Source organism: Cariama cristata, unplaced genomic scaffold (assembly GCF_000690535.1).
Source record: "Cariama cristata isolate BGI_N322 unplaced genomic scaffold, ASM69053v1 scaffold36996, whole genome shotgun sequence".
NCBI classification, from domain to species: domain Eukaryota; kingdom Metazoa; phylum Chordata; class Aves; order Cariamiformes; family Cariamidae; genus Cariama; species Cariama cristata.
The window spans coordinates 51558-69307 of record NW_009623346.1 but is presented as its reverse complement, the minus strand read 5'-3'; the positions used below and the strand labels follow the sequence as shown (position 1 = coordinate 69307).

Below are 17750 nucleotides of genomic sequence, written 5' to 3'. Positions count from 1 at the left end.
GGAGGAGGGGAAGGGGTGTTCGTGCCAAATATCCGTGTGGAAGTGTCTAGTACTGAAGAGCTCTGCAATGGTGAGCTCACTGTTGGCAAGAATTGTTTTTCCGGCCTGTCTATTAGTTCTGCTTTGAGGTCTGGTGGCTCTCTTCGCCACCAAACCTTTCTGACAGAACTCCTGCAAGACGAAGGAAAAAAAGCAGGTAGAGCAGGTGTTCAGGAATCTGTGAGAAAGCTGTTGTGGTACTCCAGACTGGTAAGCGAGGGCTGTTAGCTCGATCTGCTTCCTGAACCACTTAAAGTGTGCTCAGAGGATTCAAGATGCAGCAAGCAAGATTCCAGTGTTTGGGGGTTTCTGCGACTCTTGCGTGTCAGTCCAGCTCACATCAATGTAATCACAGTATAGTCGCTATCAGGAATTTTCACTGTTTTGAAGCGTCTCAGTCATCATCATGCAAAGCATCTCTGTGGGAATTCTGATGTGCTTTAATGCTGAGGGGGTACATGTCACTTGAAGTTAGTAGATTTCCTCTGTAAATGTGAATGCCCTGTGTGTGTATGTCCACGTGTGCTTCAGACCTCCTGGTCTTAACATAGCTAGCCAGAGATTTGTTCTTGGTATGCTGCACAGGGAAGTTAGTGACATTCTGGTTTATGTTGTCAGGAAAGCTGGGAAGCAAAAGATAGGCTCCAGCAATCCAGGGACGTGCATGCATACTCTACCAAATCCAGGAAACAGCAGCAAAATTTTACATTTTGTAGGTAAAAGGTTGATGTCTCCAGCATATTGAGGAGAAAATGCCACTTTTCACAGTTGTATTTCACCCAGAGCTAGGCTGTTTTGCAGTGTTGGTAGATTTTGTGCTTCATTTGAAAGTTTACCAAAATTTCTTTTTTTTTTTTTTTAATCCTAGCTGCTAGTTAGAAAGGCTGCAGAACAATCTAATTTTTGTAAAATAGGAAGATAAATGTTGTTATGATCCTCTAAAATCTGTACATTACCTTGCAGGAAATCGTGACCTGTTGACTGATTACATTGGCACACACAATACAAGTAATGAAACTGATAACGCACAAAATAAACTCAGAAGAAAATTGTTGATGGTGTTTTGCTAGCTTTCTGGTTACTTTAATTTTGGGATCAAAATACTAAATAAAATTTTATCAGATAATTTTTAAATTGAAAGGAGCTCGTGTTAATTTTTACTTGTGAATTTTTTCTTCCCTTTTTGAATGAAAGAAATAATGGAGTTTTGATACACTGTTGTCTGTGCATCTCCTGAGTATATTCTCTGATCTCCTTGGGGGCAGGTGGCTCTACATGATTTCCTCTGAAGTTACTTGGTTACATTATGCAGGATCCCTCTAAAATGTTTGTCAGGAAAATAAATTTTTCTTTTCTTGCAGGGAACCGGTTCTCTGATGTTCTTCAGCTGTTGGAGGTTGATCTATTTTCTTGCCTCTTTGTAATGGAGGATTGGAACCCACATGACAAATGAGTAAAATTCTCCAGTCTCAGCTGGGAGTCTGAAAACATGCAGCGAAGACAGAGTTCTAAGACCCCAAAGCAGTCTCTGCAAGTTCACCATAAAAATCAAACTGATCTCTCTGCATGGCGAAAAGGAGTGAGAACAGACCATGAAAAAAGTGTCCAGAATCATCAATCTCCTAATGATCGGAAAAATGACAGCATGCAAGACTCCCTTGAGCAAGCTTTGAGCTACTTTGAGAAAAGTAAGAGCAGCTTTAAGTTTAGCTATCTAGGTTTGGAAATATAATAACTAAATTATTAATAATAATAATTAAAAAAAAATCTAATTTTACCTGCTATTTTCCCTGTTTAATGCCTGAGCTTTGCAGTATTTCTTTAATGTCTTAAAAGGTTTTCCCATTTCTGTTACTATGTAAAGAACCCAACAAAAAGGAATATATGTAGGGACAGTTCAGAGTAGTTTAAAATAGTTCATTTTCAGTTCAGAAGTTGTTTCATCCTTGTATTTGTCATCTTTTTTCCTTTTTCCCTAGTTCAAGACCGTGTTTCACTGAAAAAGAACAATGTTCTGCAGAAACACTTGGCTACCGTGGAAAGCATTGGCCTGCAAAGAGGATTACCCCCTGAAGGATTTGATATATTGCTAAATGTAGCACTCAGTGGCAGACTTGGTAAAATGTTTATATGCTGCTAGTGTGTCTTCTGTGAATGTCTCTTTCCCCTCTAATCAAACCTGCTTGAGATAATGTGTTTATGGTGACTGTATTGTTAGGTACTTTAGCATAAAATTAATCTTTCTGGCATGCTTCAGTGTAATTTCAAAGTTCATGCTAAAAATAACCTCAGTTCTTGCTACAGGGGAGTGATATCCAGAAAAATATTATGGCTTGTTACAAATATTTTTTGAAAAGCTTATTTCCTTTGTTTGTAATTGCAGGTCTCTGAAAGACTTAAAGTGTGTCCTTAGCAACCATTGTGTCTATTCCCTGTTGTAACTGTTTGTGTAGGTTTCTTTTCCTCCAAGATCAAAATAATTGAACAAATTGACATAGTTGTGTTAGTGAAACTTGCTAAAATTCAAATGTTGTCCTAACAATCAATTCAGCAGTGTCAGTGCAGCCCTCATGCTGCTTTCTTGGAAACTGAATGAAAAAACCCCTAAACTTTCACCTCCCACCAGCCCAAGAGGAGCACACAGGATTCTTTCCCCATTATGCAATTAGTTGAGTGCTTTTCTTTATTTAAAATTACTAGTTTATCTCCAGAACACTAATCTGCTGATGTTTGGCTGAAAGTCATATACTCTTTTGCTGAAGGAGTTGGTTGTTTAACATTACCAGAAATTTGTGTTACTTTTGGTTGTCTTGCTAAAAGTCTAAAGGCTATTTCAGTACTAAAGTACTTGATATTCCATTTTCTTTCTTTAAGCTGGAAAGAAATATTTCTCCTATTTTTTGAGGTATCGTTGAGTCCCTACTAGATACTTATGCACTGTTACTTTAATCAATGAAGCTCTGAATAATCTTACCCAGATGGAATTTTGACCTAAGCTGCAAAACCATAGTAAAGAACCTGGTACATGAGCACCATCTTATTTTAAATTGTTTGTTTTCCAGCTGATACGGTGAACACTCGTTTACTGAAGAGCCTGGTTCCAGCCTCAGTAATACCAGAAACTTCTGTGGTTTCATCTGTATCTTGGCTCTGTGTTGGCAAATGCTCAGGCAACATCCAGGTAACTTAATAAACGTTTATAGTAGTTTATTGCTTCTGCATGGGAATGATGAGGACAGATTATTTTCAGGAAGCAAAAATCCTGAGGTTTTAATGTACAAGGTCCTTACATAAGATACTGTCATTTAGAAAGACTGGCAGAGACACCCATTGCTGGAATGGCAGTGGGGACCGAGGAACACTTTTGAAGCGTGAGTGGAAATTTGCACAGTTCCTGCTTGTCTTGTATCTCTGAGTTCCTTAGGAATGGTTTTTCCACCAACATTTCTATGAAAGACCTCAGCTATGTGAGGCATTCTTCACCAACTTCAGCAAGGTATCCCTTAGGTTCTGTGTACCTCGGCTGTGGCAACATCACTTAACGGTAGCAAAACACTAATTTTGGTCTTCACGTAGTCTGCTCAAAGGTTTACATCATAGAATCATTTAGGTTGGAAAAGACTTTTAAGATCGTAGAGTCCAACTGTAAACCTAACACTGCCAAGTCCACCACTAAACCACGTCCAAAGCACCACATCTACATGTCTTTTAAATATCTCCAGCGATGGTGACTCCACCACCTCCCTGGACAGCCTGTTCCAATGCTTGATAACCCTTGCAGTGAATAAATTTTTCCTTATATCCAATCTAAACCTCCGCTTGGTGCAACTTGAGGCAGTTTCCTCTTGTCCTATCACTTTTTATTTGGGAAGAGAGACTGGCTCCCACCTCACTACAATCTCCTTTCAGGTAGTTGTAGAGAGCGATAAGGTCTTCCCTCAGCCTCCTTTTCTGCAGGATAAACAACCCCAGCTCCTTCAGCCATTCCTCATAAGACTTGTGCTCTACACCGTTCATCAGCTTTGCTCCTCTTCTTTGGACACACTCCAGCACCTCAATGTCTTTCTTGTAGTGAGAGGCCCTCAGATCATATCTAAGCATTAGCACATATTCAGAACCGAGTTGCTTTTTCCGTTCTGATATGGAAGTTGGTGCTTTTGGCAGTCTTTCTTCCACAGCTGAATTATCCTTGTACTCTTCATCTGTAGCTATCTGGTTGTCCTTGAGAGTGGCATGTATCTTTAATGATTGTGTCTCTTAAATTGGCTAGTGACTGGTCTGTCTTGCTTTTGCATATCACTTGATGTAATATGGCTTTGTTCCTATCTGCAGGTGCTTTTCTTAAGATGGCTGATCACAGTGTTTGACTTCATTGATCACAAGGAACAACTTCATGCCCTCTACGGTTTCTTCTTTTCCTTCCTGCAAGATGAGAAGATGGTAAGGAAAGCTGAAGAATATATGGAATTGACAAAATAAACTTAAATGTTCATTAGTAGTATGCATATTAATGCTAGAATTAGTCTGGAGTAGCTGTTGGTTAGAGACCATTTTCTGATGGCTGGAATTTATTTTATTTTTCTTTATTTTGAATTCTGAGATTGCTGGGTAATTTAGATTCAGAAACCAGGAAGTACTGTAGGATTATTTTAGTTGGAATACTATGGTCTAGTTCTTTAAACATGTTTCCAAGAATTGCTATTCTGCATCACAAACAGAATGATAGTATATTCTGTCTAAATTCCCAAGAGTAACTATGATGCTGCAGTCTCTGGGATTGCCTTTGATGTCAGACATCAGCAGGTGAAGTCTCCCACTCCTGGGGAGAAACTGACTTGGATACCTTGGGCAAAAACCCCCCAACCTTTTAGAACAATGTTTATTAAAGGTGAGAAACTCTAAATGGTGTTCTACTTAATTGATTTGAAATGTAGCTTAAATGAGAACAAGCAATCAGGAGATTTCTGCTATATGACAACTGTAAAATCCAGGTGCTGGAATATTCAAGTGTTTTGATTCTCTTCATATTAAGATAATCTTGGCAATCATGTTAGAAAGATACGACATTGTTAATATTCTTTCAGTTTTAGGATATTTTGTGGTTAAGACTTTTAAAGTTCCCAAAGTTCTGAGTTCTATTTCTTGCAAGGTTTTTAATGTTTTTAGGTTAACATTAGTTATAATCTTTTCATAAAACTGGATTTAAGGTTTTTACTGTTTAAAATAGCATTTTCAGGCATGATGGACCAATTGGAAAGTGCACCAGAACTGGTGTGAAACTAATTAAAGACCCTTACAGCCTCAACTGTAGTTAGAAAATCTAGTAAATTATTTTGATTCAAAGGTGCCTTTCTTTTTGAAAATGTAATTGTACTTTCACTGCTGACTTCTGAAATATCTAGACCATGTTCCAAAAACCAAGATCCAAGCTCAATGAATAGCTTGATTACTATAGGGACTGCTCATAGTGCAGATAATGTTTCTAAATAAAATTGACATGTGAAAAACATGCTGCTTCCTAAGGGAAGTAAGGTATGCTCTGCCCCAATGGGGATGCAGTGATGACTTGAGACAGCCAACTGAATGAAACTATACTAGCTTGTGAAGGCTGTATATTGCTTTTAATATATCCTGGTTAGCAGTCTGAACCAGCAGGATAGTTCATTGCTGCCTTTTCTTTGCAGTGCCCCTATGTCTGCCACCTGCTCTACCTGCTGACCAGGAAAGAAAATGGTGAGTCTGCCCAGTTGTATGAAGTGGAATACCATTTTGTTTCTTATTCTGTTTGCTGGCCGCTGCCTTTTCTTCCAATAGAGCTAATACAGTGACTAACAAATACATTGCTTTTAAGGTAAGGAATCATGAGTGGTAGTTCAACCTGATTTGTGTAATGCTTTCTGAATTGGAAACCTGTCTATTAGCCTAGAAATATCGTTCTGCTTGCTTTGCCATGGCTTTCTATAATAAAAGTGATAATTGCGTTTTTGCTGAAGTGTCTGATAGTGGTTTTTAAATCCGTTATGTTCTTAATTGTATTTCCAGTCAAGCCTTTTCGGATTAGGAGACTGCTTGACCTCCAAGCAAAAGTGGTGAGTTTATTTCAAATCTTGTAGAGTTTGAACTGTGATTAATAACGCAGTTTGTAAGACTAATGTTCTTCCAGGATGAAGAAGAGTGGCTAGTGTCTCAGGACTGGGTTAGACTTGTAGCCTTTGTAGCATCAGGGCTTGTCTATCTTGCATGTGCGTCCCTAATTTTCACTTGTGTTTTGTGAGCACATGCAATGATGTGCACAAAGCTATACATTTTATGGCTAGGTGGGGTAAAATCTCGGAAGCAAGGGGCAGCTTCATTTATCTATTACCATCTTTAATTTTCTATTCATCTTCCTTTTTCAAGTGGTATCAAAAATGACTGAAAAATATAAGCTTGTAGAGGAACTTGCTTCCTTTTTTGTAAGAAAAAAACATAGCTATAATATGTTTTTGGAGCATTTAGGCAGCAGAAGGCTGTATTTTTCATAGTTTTGATTGTTAAATTCCTTTTTATTAGAGTTATGACTACAGAAAGTTCCTTCTTAAATCCCCTTCCCATGGTATTTCTTTGACAGTTTCTGTACTTCCTTTCATTTTCAGTTGTTCATCTATGGTTACTTACTGACAAGTAGCTTTAGAAAGCCTTTAGTAATCACAGGGGTTTTTTTCTTTCTAGAATACAGTATTCAGTTTCTATATTAAAAACATACCCCACATGTTTTTCCTCTTGTTCTGCTATTTGACAGGGAATGCAATCTCATCTGCAGGCTCTACTATCACTTTACAAACTATTCTGTCCTGAGCTGGTGACCATAACCCTTCCTGGGAAAATGAAGGTAAGGAATTAGATTTAATCTGTTTGGAACCAGTACTTACAACAGTATTTGTACCGAGCTTTTCATTTAACCTACAGCATGATTTAGTGGTGAAGATTAATTCTATTTCCTCTTTTCACTGAGTAAAATCAGGTTTAGATGCGGATTCCTTGCATTGTGTTTTGTTTCCTCTTCAGTACAATGAGATGATTTGGAATGGAACGGCATCTACCTTTATCCTTAGGAGGATTATTTTAATCCTTTTGGTGGTCTTGCTGGTTTTGACTTGTTTCACACAATGTTAAATTCTTCAGGAAACATACTGTGTTATTTGTATAAGGCATTGTTCAAATTGCTGACTTTCTCAAGTACAAGTAACAGTGGAAGTCAGTAAGTAACTTCCCACTTGGAAAGTCTAAGTTGTGGGAAAGAGAAAAAAAGTGGGGAAAAAATGTGATAAGCTGATTTGTCAGAGCCTCAAGGTAACAGCAAAATATGACTCTGCTTTTAGAGAGGCTTAACCCTTTGACCAAGTAGAATATATGTAGCAGAAACTGAATATATAACAGAAAATAGCAGTAGGTGAGACCTAAATTCTGCAACAAATTTTCTTTTCGTACTTCAATGGGATAGACTTAGGGGTTTTTTTTAGAGACATTTAACTTATAAGTTGGCAAGTTGTGTTTCTATAAAAGAAAATTTATTTCAGTCTACTTATGTACGTACATTGCTCTATAAATTTGTAGTTAGCATTGTGCTGCACAGTCATCTGTTTGAAAATTTACACTTTTTGTCATGCACAGAAGTGAAGTCAATAACTAGCAACTAAAACCCAGATACATCTTCAACTGTTTTTATGAACACACTTGTATAATAAAAGCTTGATTACCTAGGCCCAAACCAATCTTGAATACTTTTATGATTGGCACTTGATTAGGTTTTAAAGACTGATTGCAATTGAAGTGACAAAAAATAAGTTTTGTGCAGAAAAGGTGTTGGGTTCACTTTTCCAGTTTTCTTTTTAGCTGTGTTATCTACATTAATTTGAGAATTTGACTCCTCATTGAATTGTTCTGTTTGGTGGATATCACTGATGCTGAATTCAGGAAGCTTTCTTAGTAACTGGCAGAAGCATACCTTGATCACGTCTTATTTTAATATATACTTGAGATTTACTTTATTAATTTGATTGATCTGAATGAGAATTATAAATCAGAAGTGTTGGATCTTTCCTGAGAAAGGGGACATCGTTTCAGAAGGAAATAAAAGCATAACTGTTGAACTATAGTCAAAAGGTAATGAAACTAAGGAATGATGAGAGTTCTGTGCTGTGAAAACCTAGCTTCTTGGGTCTGTCAAGCAGAGTTGAGTGTATGTACATCATTGTGATGTTTATCAGCGTAGAAACTGATCTTTCTGTTGCTTTGTCTTAGTTTGACTTCTTGCATAGATATCTGATTTATGTTTTCAGACTTACTTCAAGAATTCAGAGGGCCCATGGAAAGCAGCAATCAATGCAGTAAGGCGTAGAAACCAGAACAACTCTCCAGTGTCCCAGCCACTGTTTTTAGGCACAGCTCAACCTCGGTCACGAAAAAGGGTAAGTTATGGGCCTAAGGTAGACCCTAGAAGGTGCCAAGCAGCTGTTTTCATTATGGATATTCGCAAATAATGGGAGTCAGGCTTTATTTCAGCACTGGGAAGGGTGGAGTAGCTATATAGAAATGCAGCATTCCCGTTATAATGAAAGCCTGGATACCTTTTTGGCAAGACAGGGTCTTTACGGGAACACTGGTCACAAGTGCACTTAATTGCGCTGGAAACTGAGTCACTGCTCTTCATTTGTGTTTCTTTTCTACAGAAATGGAATACCCAGTTGATTATACCTGCAAGCAGTGCAAACAGAAAAAAATTAGAAGAGAGCAGGGAAAAGAACCGTGTTCATTTGTACAGTATAAGTGAACCCTTTCCAGTGGAGCAGCTGCAGACCTTTTCTCAGCTCCTACAAAATATCCACCATCTAGAGGTGAGTTTCAGGAAGGTCTTGGTAAGCTCACTGAATGTTTTGAGAGATCAAAGGATATTTCTCTCTGTCCTGTTTATATGTGAATAGTGTGTAGGCTACCTAGTTCTAACAGAGCATCTAGTCCTACCTGAGGGTGATGAATGAGTCCTGGAGATGGTCTTGTTGACAGTAAAAGGATTGGCCAACTCCGATAGAATGAGATTCTCTGGCAAATTGCTGAAGTAAATACTGAATAACTTTTCTTGATTTCTCTTGCAGTTTCCTTCCCAGATGGGTTCAGTGCTAACAAACCCTTTATTGCTTCACTACCTGAACTGCAGCAAAGATGAATCTGTTTACCTGAGGCTCTACTATTGGATGGGCCAGACTCTTCAGGAAGGTGGGAACTTGGTATTACCTTGCATGGTAGGAAGGTAAAGGATGTCTGAGGCTTTTCACCTTTCAATAATGGTACTTTGCTATTCAGATTTATAGCGATAATCAGATAGCGTTATAACAACTACTGGAGTAGAACTGAATTTTGTTTCTGATTGTGCTTATTCTTGCTGTGCTCATGTTCAAATGCAGTATTCTCTCCTGTTTAGAATGCACGTGGTGTGTGGCTGATAATAACCGAGATGAAGAAGAATTCAAGGACTTCCTGGAAACTATCTACAAGACAGAGTGTTTCTTGCAGGTAAGTGCCTGTTTTGTGGAAGCTAAGGGTTTCATGAAGTCTTCCCTTAAAGTACTTTTGGGACTTACCTGTTTCCTGTAGTATGTCTGAGAAGTGACAGTGTCTCAAGTAATAAAAATACATATTCTTATAGCAAATCAATATTCTGGAGATGGCGTTGTTTTCTGCAGGAAAGATAAATTGAGAATGATATTGAGAATGATAATTTGGATGTCCTGGTGAGTTGTATGGCAGGAAGGAGGTGTAAGCCTCTTTCTTTCTCCAGGGTGAAGTGAGAATGGCAAGGTACAGCAATATGAGATGAGTTTTTGTATGGTCATCTTCTGCTTTGTAGGAGGGATTTTCTTCCTGTGAAGAGTTCCTGTATAAGAGCCTTCCTCTCTGGGATGGCTTCTGCTGCCGATCACAAATTCTCAAACTTGTGAGTTGGATCCCCCTCAGCAGCTTCTCTGGTATGTGTTGCAGATCCTTTGGGTGAGGCTGGACAGTGTCTGATCTTGGGGGATAAAATTTATGCACAGATATCATACTGCTTTCTCATTTGTTTCAGAAGCAAAATCACATCTCTATGATCCCCTGGCACAGCTCTTTTTCACATCGTCCCTTTACTTTAAGGTAATTTAAGTGAGTACAGTGGCTATTTACTTCTAATTGATATTGCTATCTGCACTTGTCAGGTGTGGCAGTCTGAGGGACTCTAAGAAAGCACTCTGAGTCTGTGGCATTTGGGGAAGTCTGTGCCCAAATGAGGATAAAATATATATTTATATTGTAACTTCTTTTAGGAATCTGAATGCCTTAAGATATTTTCTTTTTTGACTGGAATTAAACTGGGGCACTGGAAATAAAAAGAACTGATACTACACAAGACAGTAGTTGGTTGGTTTTATTACAGTTTTAACTCAGTATTTGAAACTTGCGTTCTCCAGGAAAAGCTATGTAATACATACATTCAGTTCAAGGGGACATGCAATTATCTCACTGCTTTTTGTGGTCCTGAGAAACTCTGGATATCTTTCCTTGTATATGTCGATTCTCGTGGCATTTTTTGTTTAGTATTATTCACTTATGTAAATTGTTATCAACCTTTTTTCTTTTTGCCTCCTTCAGTGCAGTGTCCTTGAGAGCCTGAAAGAGCTGTTGCAGAACTGGTTAAATTGGCATGTGATTCATCTGGATTCAGAGTCTGACTCTCAAGTCCATTCTTTGTAAGTGTGTCTGAAATAAAGGCAATGCAGCATTCTGTGCATTATTCACTAGTATATTTTTATATATATATTCTAGCCCTATTACCTAGCATAAAGACTGACTAGAAGGTTAATAAAGTTGTAATGTTTCTGCTATATTGTAAGCTACCTTGTCAATCCTGTTCTTTCTCTTTCTTTAAAAGTATTTTTATTGACACTGAAAATTGAAGTGTCCAGAAGTCAAAATCCTTGTAACGCTGACAGCTGGGTCATGTTTGTAATAATGTTGGTAACAATATGTTACTGGGTATATAGAAGAACAAATACATGATGCTGAATGCTTGGTTCGGGCATAAGGATAAACTTCAATTATTTTTTTTTACCACTTTTCCTTTTTACTATTTGCAAAGAGCAGTATATACGAATGTTGTGTCATGTCATTGCTGCAGGAATACCACCTTTTCTGAACTAGTGAACGTGGTGTCTGAACTGATCCACTTTGTTGGATGGATCTCTACTGTTGCATTGCGTTTGGAAAACAATCCTACTTTCTTGCTGTACTTCATCCTGGATTTCTATGAGACTGTATGTATCCCATTTATTTTGGTTTTCAAAATCCAAATACTCTAAGGCTGTTTGCATTTTTTAAGCTAGAGCTTGAAAACACCCTTCTCATTATAGTTTACAGAACTTTCTGATTAAATTCAAGAATGTTCCAAATACTTAGTAGATCTACAGGATAGCTGCTGCTGTTGCATCCATAGGCAGAACTAAATACGCTGCTAGAATGTTGTTGCTCTTAAGTCAGAGGTGAACTGTGGAAGGGGAAGTAACAATATGGCATAACATGCTTTTTTAATGTAATTTATAGAAGAGAGTAATGTTCAGTTCAACTTCAAACAACATATCCTGATTTTTTCCTTAAATGTTACCTTAAAAAATGAAGTTTTTTTCCACAGTTTGTCTCGTAGACAAGCTAAGCAGCATCAAATAGGCTTAAGCCTATTTTCTATCTTCCTCATGTCCTCTCTGTAGATGTGCTTACTGCCATGTGAACTGTAGCCATGCTGTTGTTGCCTCTACAATTTGGATAAAATTGTGAAGAGTTGAGAAAAAAACAGATAGTTCTGGGATCTACTTGTAACTAAAATGTCCATTAAAAATGGACAAAACTAATTGGCAACAATTTTTGCATAAGGCGATGTGTTTAAAATAAGTAAATGCTCATTTTATGGGAATATACAGAGAATCATGTACCCTTTGATATATGACTATTGGTGTTCCAGCAGACAACTAGGATTTGAATTTTTTCTTGACATTTTGCTTATGTATTCAGAACTCTAGAGATTTCTATAATCATGCAGCTGAGATATTAAGTAAAGAGTCTAGATTTCTGAAAATACCAGCAATTCAGTTACATACAAATACCTGCCCATACCTTACATGATATAGCTGTACTGAGTGCAAGAGGAAAGGTGAAGGTCTGGCAAACAACCTTTAGTGAGAAGTCTGTTATGAGATTAGGGGAAGGAGTCCTGAAACGATTGTTGTGCCTAATTTAACAAAATGTAAAAAGTGTCCATCTTCAGGGTGACAGGCAGCCACAGCTTAATTGTTTATGGTCTGAGTTGTAGTAACTAGATAGACGTATTCTTAGACCACTGCTCTTCCAAGAATGATGCATACCTTCCTGAAGAGCATACCTTTGGGAATAGTTACTGTGGGTAAGCTACAGAGGACAGTAATATGTTAAGTTACAGCAATACTGCTTTCAATTATTTATCCGTACTTTCAGACTGTCATTATAGCTGAAGATGTTGTTAAATCTGCAGAAATTTTAAAATGTCTTTTTTTTGCTTGAAACTCAACCTTAAACATGAGTCTGATAATAAATCCATGTTTTATGGCCATCTCATTTTTTCTTAAAGTTTTATTGTGTGTTCATGCAATTCCAGCACGGTCACACAGAAAGACTTAATTTCCCAGTTGGAAGAGATGTATGGTCTGTTTGGCTTACTGGTATCAGCAAACCAAACTAGGAACAAGGTCAGGTCTAGCGCAATCCCAGCTATGTATGTCAGAATGATCTAAAAGATCAGAATAAAATGGCTGCGGCTTTTTTACAGGCATCTGGGTAAATTTGACTCAGCAAGTAACCATGTCAAAACATATGGTATACCTAAATGGTTGAAGCAGAGGCTGAGATATGAGCTGATGAATATGTCTCTTACTGAGAAGGAAACAAATTGAATTGCTTCACTCTGGCCTTCCCGCCTAGGTGAAGTTGATGGAGCTGACTGGAATGCCGTGTCATGCTCTCTTTTGCTCTTAGATGCTTTGGGCTTTGTTAATGGCAGTAATAATCTGCCTGGATTTGCTTCATTCCTGCAGGTGTGTGATGTGTATCTTAGGTACGATCTGCCTTTGTTGATAATGCCTCCTCCTGGAGTTTTCTACCCAGCACTTCTCAGCATGGATTCTGTCAGCTTGAATCAGCTCTGCTACATTATGTACAGGTACTACAGCTGGTGTGGGCTGTAGGGACTCCTTGTCTTCTCTTTCATTGTTTTGGAAATGAAATTACTTTGGTGTAAAATCTGAAATCTACTTTTTCATACCATGCAAGGCAAAAGTGAAAGTTCCAGTTGTGCCCAGCTTTCACAATAAAGGATTTTATAGCTGTAGTTCCTACTCTCTTTATTTTTCAGCCTGTTATCCAAAGTAGCAGGATTCTGACCTCTTTCCTAGTATTATTTCCATATCTTTGTGAAGGAAAGAGTTCCCATATTGTTTTGAGAGAACTTAATCAGCCAACTGGAATCACTAGTAGTGAACTATACAACTTCTCATTCCTGTACTTTGACCGCTAGACTTGAGCTTTTTCTTACAAATTCTCTAACGTGCTGAGTAGGAAGCACTTCTGCCACCTCCAAACTCTGTGGGAATTTGGGACTGCCTTGTGGTGCCCGCAGGTCCAAGGACAGCACTGTTCAGCTCTCTGCAGGATCCACCAACATGGCTGCTGTTCTTGGCCTTATTAGTTCCAGTGGCTGCATCTGAGAAGAAGAGTAGCCAATTGCTGACAGCTGGCGCAGGGCTCTCCATGTGGCTTTTTCTCTAAGGAGTCTGCAGGGTAATTAACATGACAGGATGGTCTCTGGGAAATAAGAGGAGCTAGTGCTTATTATATAGAACAACTGTCAAGTTGCATTACTTCCAGTGGCTTCTGTTTCTCTGCTTAGTGAATGAAAGTCTCCCTTCTTAAAAGTATACTGCATTTTTCTGCTGATTTTAAGGCTGTATGTCAATTCTTGCATATTGCCTTTATGAGGTGACTGTCCCAGGCAAACTGGTCATATCTTAATCATTTAAGAGATGAATATTATCAGATGTCTCCCTTCTCTGCCTGGAAAGGGTGGGTCTATGCCAAGTGATAAAGTCCCTTTGAATTCTTTTTTTCATGTCTCTCTTACTAGTAAAGTTTGATCTCTGTCATGGAGGAAACAAATTTTCTTAATACATATTCCAGAAGGAATATTCATCCATCTCCAGCTTTTTTTAACACTGGTAAATAGTAAACATTTACAGGCCCCTAACTTTCTCTTTTGTCTGTTTTTTAAGGTATCGAACCAACTTGGTGGCTGCAAAAGAAAATGAGCTGAGTAAAAAGGTACTGTGGACAAATCTGCTATGTGTGACCTTAGCAAGGAATTGGCTTGAATGGAGGGGAGGTGTACTGATGGCATTCTTTTAAGGACTGGAGGGAGCACACAACTGCTTTGAGGATGCTATTTATTGATTTGTTTTCTTGTCCCTCAGAAAATACTGCAATTCAAGTTCAGTAGCCAGACATACCAAGAGTACAACCAGTACATAATAGCTATGGTGGGTTGTCTGTGGACATCCAGTGTATTCCAGAAGGATAGTCATCCTCAAGGTCTTCGTATGGATGATGAACTGCTGAAGAAAACCACAGTGCAGGAGTTCAAAACCAGCCTTAACATTGTCTACCACCCAGCCATGATGGGCTATGCTGTCCTCTTCCTGCAGCAGGTAATGGTGTAGGCGAATATTTGGGCCTTTGGTAGGACCAGATGTTCTGTCTTGACAGTTTCTCTTGAAGTGTACTGACTGATTTGTAGAGTCAACTGAACTTTCAAAAGCTGGTATGGCATTCTGTGTTTGTCGGATCAGTGGCACAATTTGAATAGTCTGTGTTTGCATGGTATGAAAGCCTGAATGTAACAGTTTTAGATGTGAATTTGTGCTTATGATCATTTTGAGGATAGAACTAAAATAGCTAAATAACAAAATAAATTACTAATTCAGTAAAACCTTCCCAATCCTGCCCCACAAAATATGGAGTGTGACCTAAACATTAAACATTTAAATTCCAGAAAGTCAAGAAATACATAGTTAAATTGTATACAGGTGTGCATGGTAGAACTTTTTTGCAGTGCTTTCTGGCTCTTGCAGTAGCTTTTGATAATGGCTTATTAAAAAAGAAAGTAAGATAATGTGGTGCTGTTTTCTGTTGTCTGATATGAGTTCTGCTAGTAGTTACCTGGAATTCTGAGTGCCATCGTGTTCAATGCAGCTACTGAATAGTGGAGGGAGCAGCTTGCCAGAGCTGTTGTTGTTCCAAGACGTGCATGCTGCTCTGAGAAATCAGGTTTTGTACGCTAATCCAAGGGGTGCACAAAGATGCCATTTTGTTGTGAGGAATGCTGGCAGACTGAAGCTGTGCATAGGTGTGGCTCCTGGAATGAAGCAAGGGAAACCTGAGGTTAAAGTTGAAGCAAAGAATGCTGGTTAGGAACACTTCACAAATTTGCCTTCGTTTATATACTCAGTGTCCTGAATCTAGGTAGTTTGTCTCTTACTGCTGATTAAACACAAGTTTTGTCTTTGCCAGAGGAGGCTATTTTATTTTTGTTATATACAACTTGTTTTCCTTGGTCTTTCTCCTGTTGCAGCAGGATTAGATTTTCATCTCTTTGTCTAGATCCTTTCCATTCTGAGGCTTCCTGATTCTTCTCTGTAGCTTTTGTAAGTGTAAAAACAAAACAAAAATCAAAAAAACCCCAACAACAACAAAAAACCCCCAAAAAACACCCAAACAAAACCCTCACCCACCCAACCAACCAAAACCACCACCACAAAAAACAAACAAACAAAACCCCACAGAAACCCCCAAAACAAACCAAAAACCAAACCAAAACCTTCTGATGGAGAAGTTTTGCATTCTTTCTACTGCAGAACCAAGAAAGAGATTTTGCTTAGCTGCTGTCATGGATGTGTCTTAGGAAAAAATACTTAGCTGCAGTGCCATCTTTTCTTAAACACTTCAGTGCTGAGCACCAGAGGGCACTGCTCTGCAGAACACTCGGAGAACACAAGCAGTAATCTAAATGTCAGTAGGTTCTATCCTCTTGCTCTTTCTCATTGCTGGAAATTATCCATCTAATGTTTTGAAGGGGTAGCTTTTACACTGTAGAGAGGCAGTGGTTAAAGATACCTATAAATATTCTCTGTTGGTATCCAGTAATGCTGCAGCACAGGGCAAGAGGGTCTTCACATTACCTTGCCGCTTGTGGACACAGTATGAGGCTGGAAGTCCATTCTGAAGCATGATCATGATTAAAAATCTCTGAATTTCTTTGCACACCTCCAATTTCTGATTTAGGAGGGGACTAAGCAGAGGCCCAGCAACTCTGGACATACTTTTTATCTGACTTGATACTGTTTTTATTCCCTCTTCTTAAGGCTTGTCCACATGATACCACCTTCAACTTCAATTTAATTAAGGTAAGATTTCATGTTTTAGTGAAGTGAAAACAGGCAATTTTCAGCAACTATGTTGAAGAGGATGAGGTGATAATATTCACTAATTCCACAAATGCCCTATATAAATTTTAAAAGGGGAAACTTCCAGCTGTACACTTTAGTTTGGTCTCTTAACAGGGCCAAACATGAAGACATCAACATCTGAGAAGTTATCTATCTAGCCATCTGTGGGTAGTGGTCTGAGATTTTTATATATTTCTTCCATGAGTCAGTGGAGTATCAGGACAAGGCTGTTCATTATTGTCTGCAAACTGCAGAAAAAGTTATGGTTTTGGTGTCCTTGAAGCAGAATTTCTATTATCAATGAACTTAATATGAAATTTCTGATATGGATGCGTAGCTTTGTTGTAGCTTTGAACAGGGATCCTCCACTGAGCAAGTACAGTGGCAGTTTGTTTCCTTTCCTGCATCATGGTGTACTTCAAACCTGCTCAGTAGGAATCACCATTGGTGATGGAAGTAAGGCTTTAATATCCAAGTTCATTTGGTTCCTGACATCGTCACCGTTGATCCAATAGACTTTGCTCTTTTTAGAACTGGGATTTATAAAAATCTTCAGTATTAAAAAAAGGTCATGATTTGTCATGTTCAAGCTAAGAATGTGTAATGCATAAATGAAAGTTTTGGGCATTTGGGAACAGGACATGACCCTGTATACCTGTGGGTATTTACAGACTAGGATGGATGTTGTCAAACTGTGGAAGGTGATATTTGCAGACCTTTTCACGCTGGTGTAAGAAAGATACAAAGCTGTGTCCTGCACACCTCACTATTCTTTCTGTTTTTACAGGGAAAGAAGTGGAACTGGTATCTGGAATATCTCTATGCACAAGGTTTAAAGGGCCTGAAGGTCTTTATTGAAAGCAGCATCAATCGTGTTTCCCAGGCCTCTCAGAGTAAAGCAGGGAATGTGTAAATGTGACCCTGGGAGTCACTGGAGCCTTTTTGTCATCTGGAACAGGAAATCAGAATATAATGGACTGTGTCACTAATTTTTCCTTCCTCAGAGGAAAGAAACAGAGCAATCACCCTTGTCTGCATTTTTTGTACTGACATCTGTTTTAGGAAAGTGAAGACACGGAAGGAGTGCTTAGGCTGGCTTGGTTCACTAACACCGAACACCAT

The 17750-nt window shown here is 38.5% G+C and overlaps 1 protein-coding gene across 1 annotated transcript; it reads left to right on the top strand.

Moving 5' to 3' along the window:
* The first annotated feature begins 1398 nt into the window (after positions 1–1398).
* CENPI (centromere protein I) lies at positions 1399–17541 on the top strand. Its single transcript, XM_009702696.1, has 20 exons — positions 1399–1727; positions 2019–2156; positions 3102–3220; positions 4372–4479; positions 5724–5772; positions 6082–6128; positions 6821–6910; positions 8361–8489; positions 8751–8915; positions 9174–9294; positions 9500–9591; positions 9926–10043; positions 10142–10206; positions 10702–10799; positions 11228–11363; positions 13170–13294; positions 14400–14448; positions 14598–14831; positions 16545–16586; positions 17416–17541. Exons 1-20 carry the CDS (start codon positions 1529–1531, stop codon positions 17539–17541), a joined length of 2250 nt encoding a protein of 749 aa, XP_009700998.1. The 5' UTR covers positions 1399–1528.
* The last annotated feature ends 209 nt before the right edge of the window (positions 17542–17750 follow it).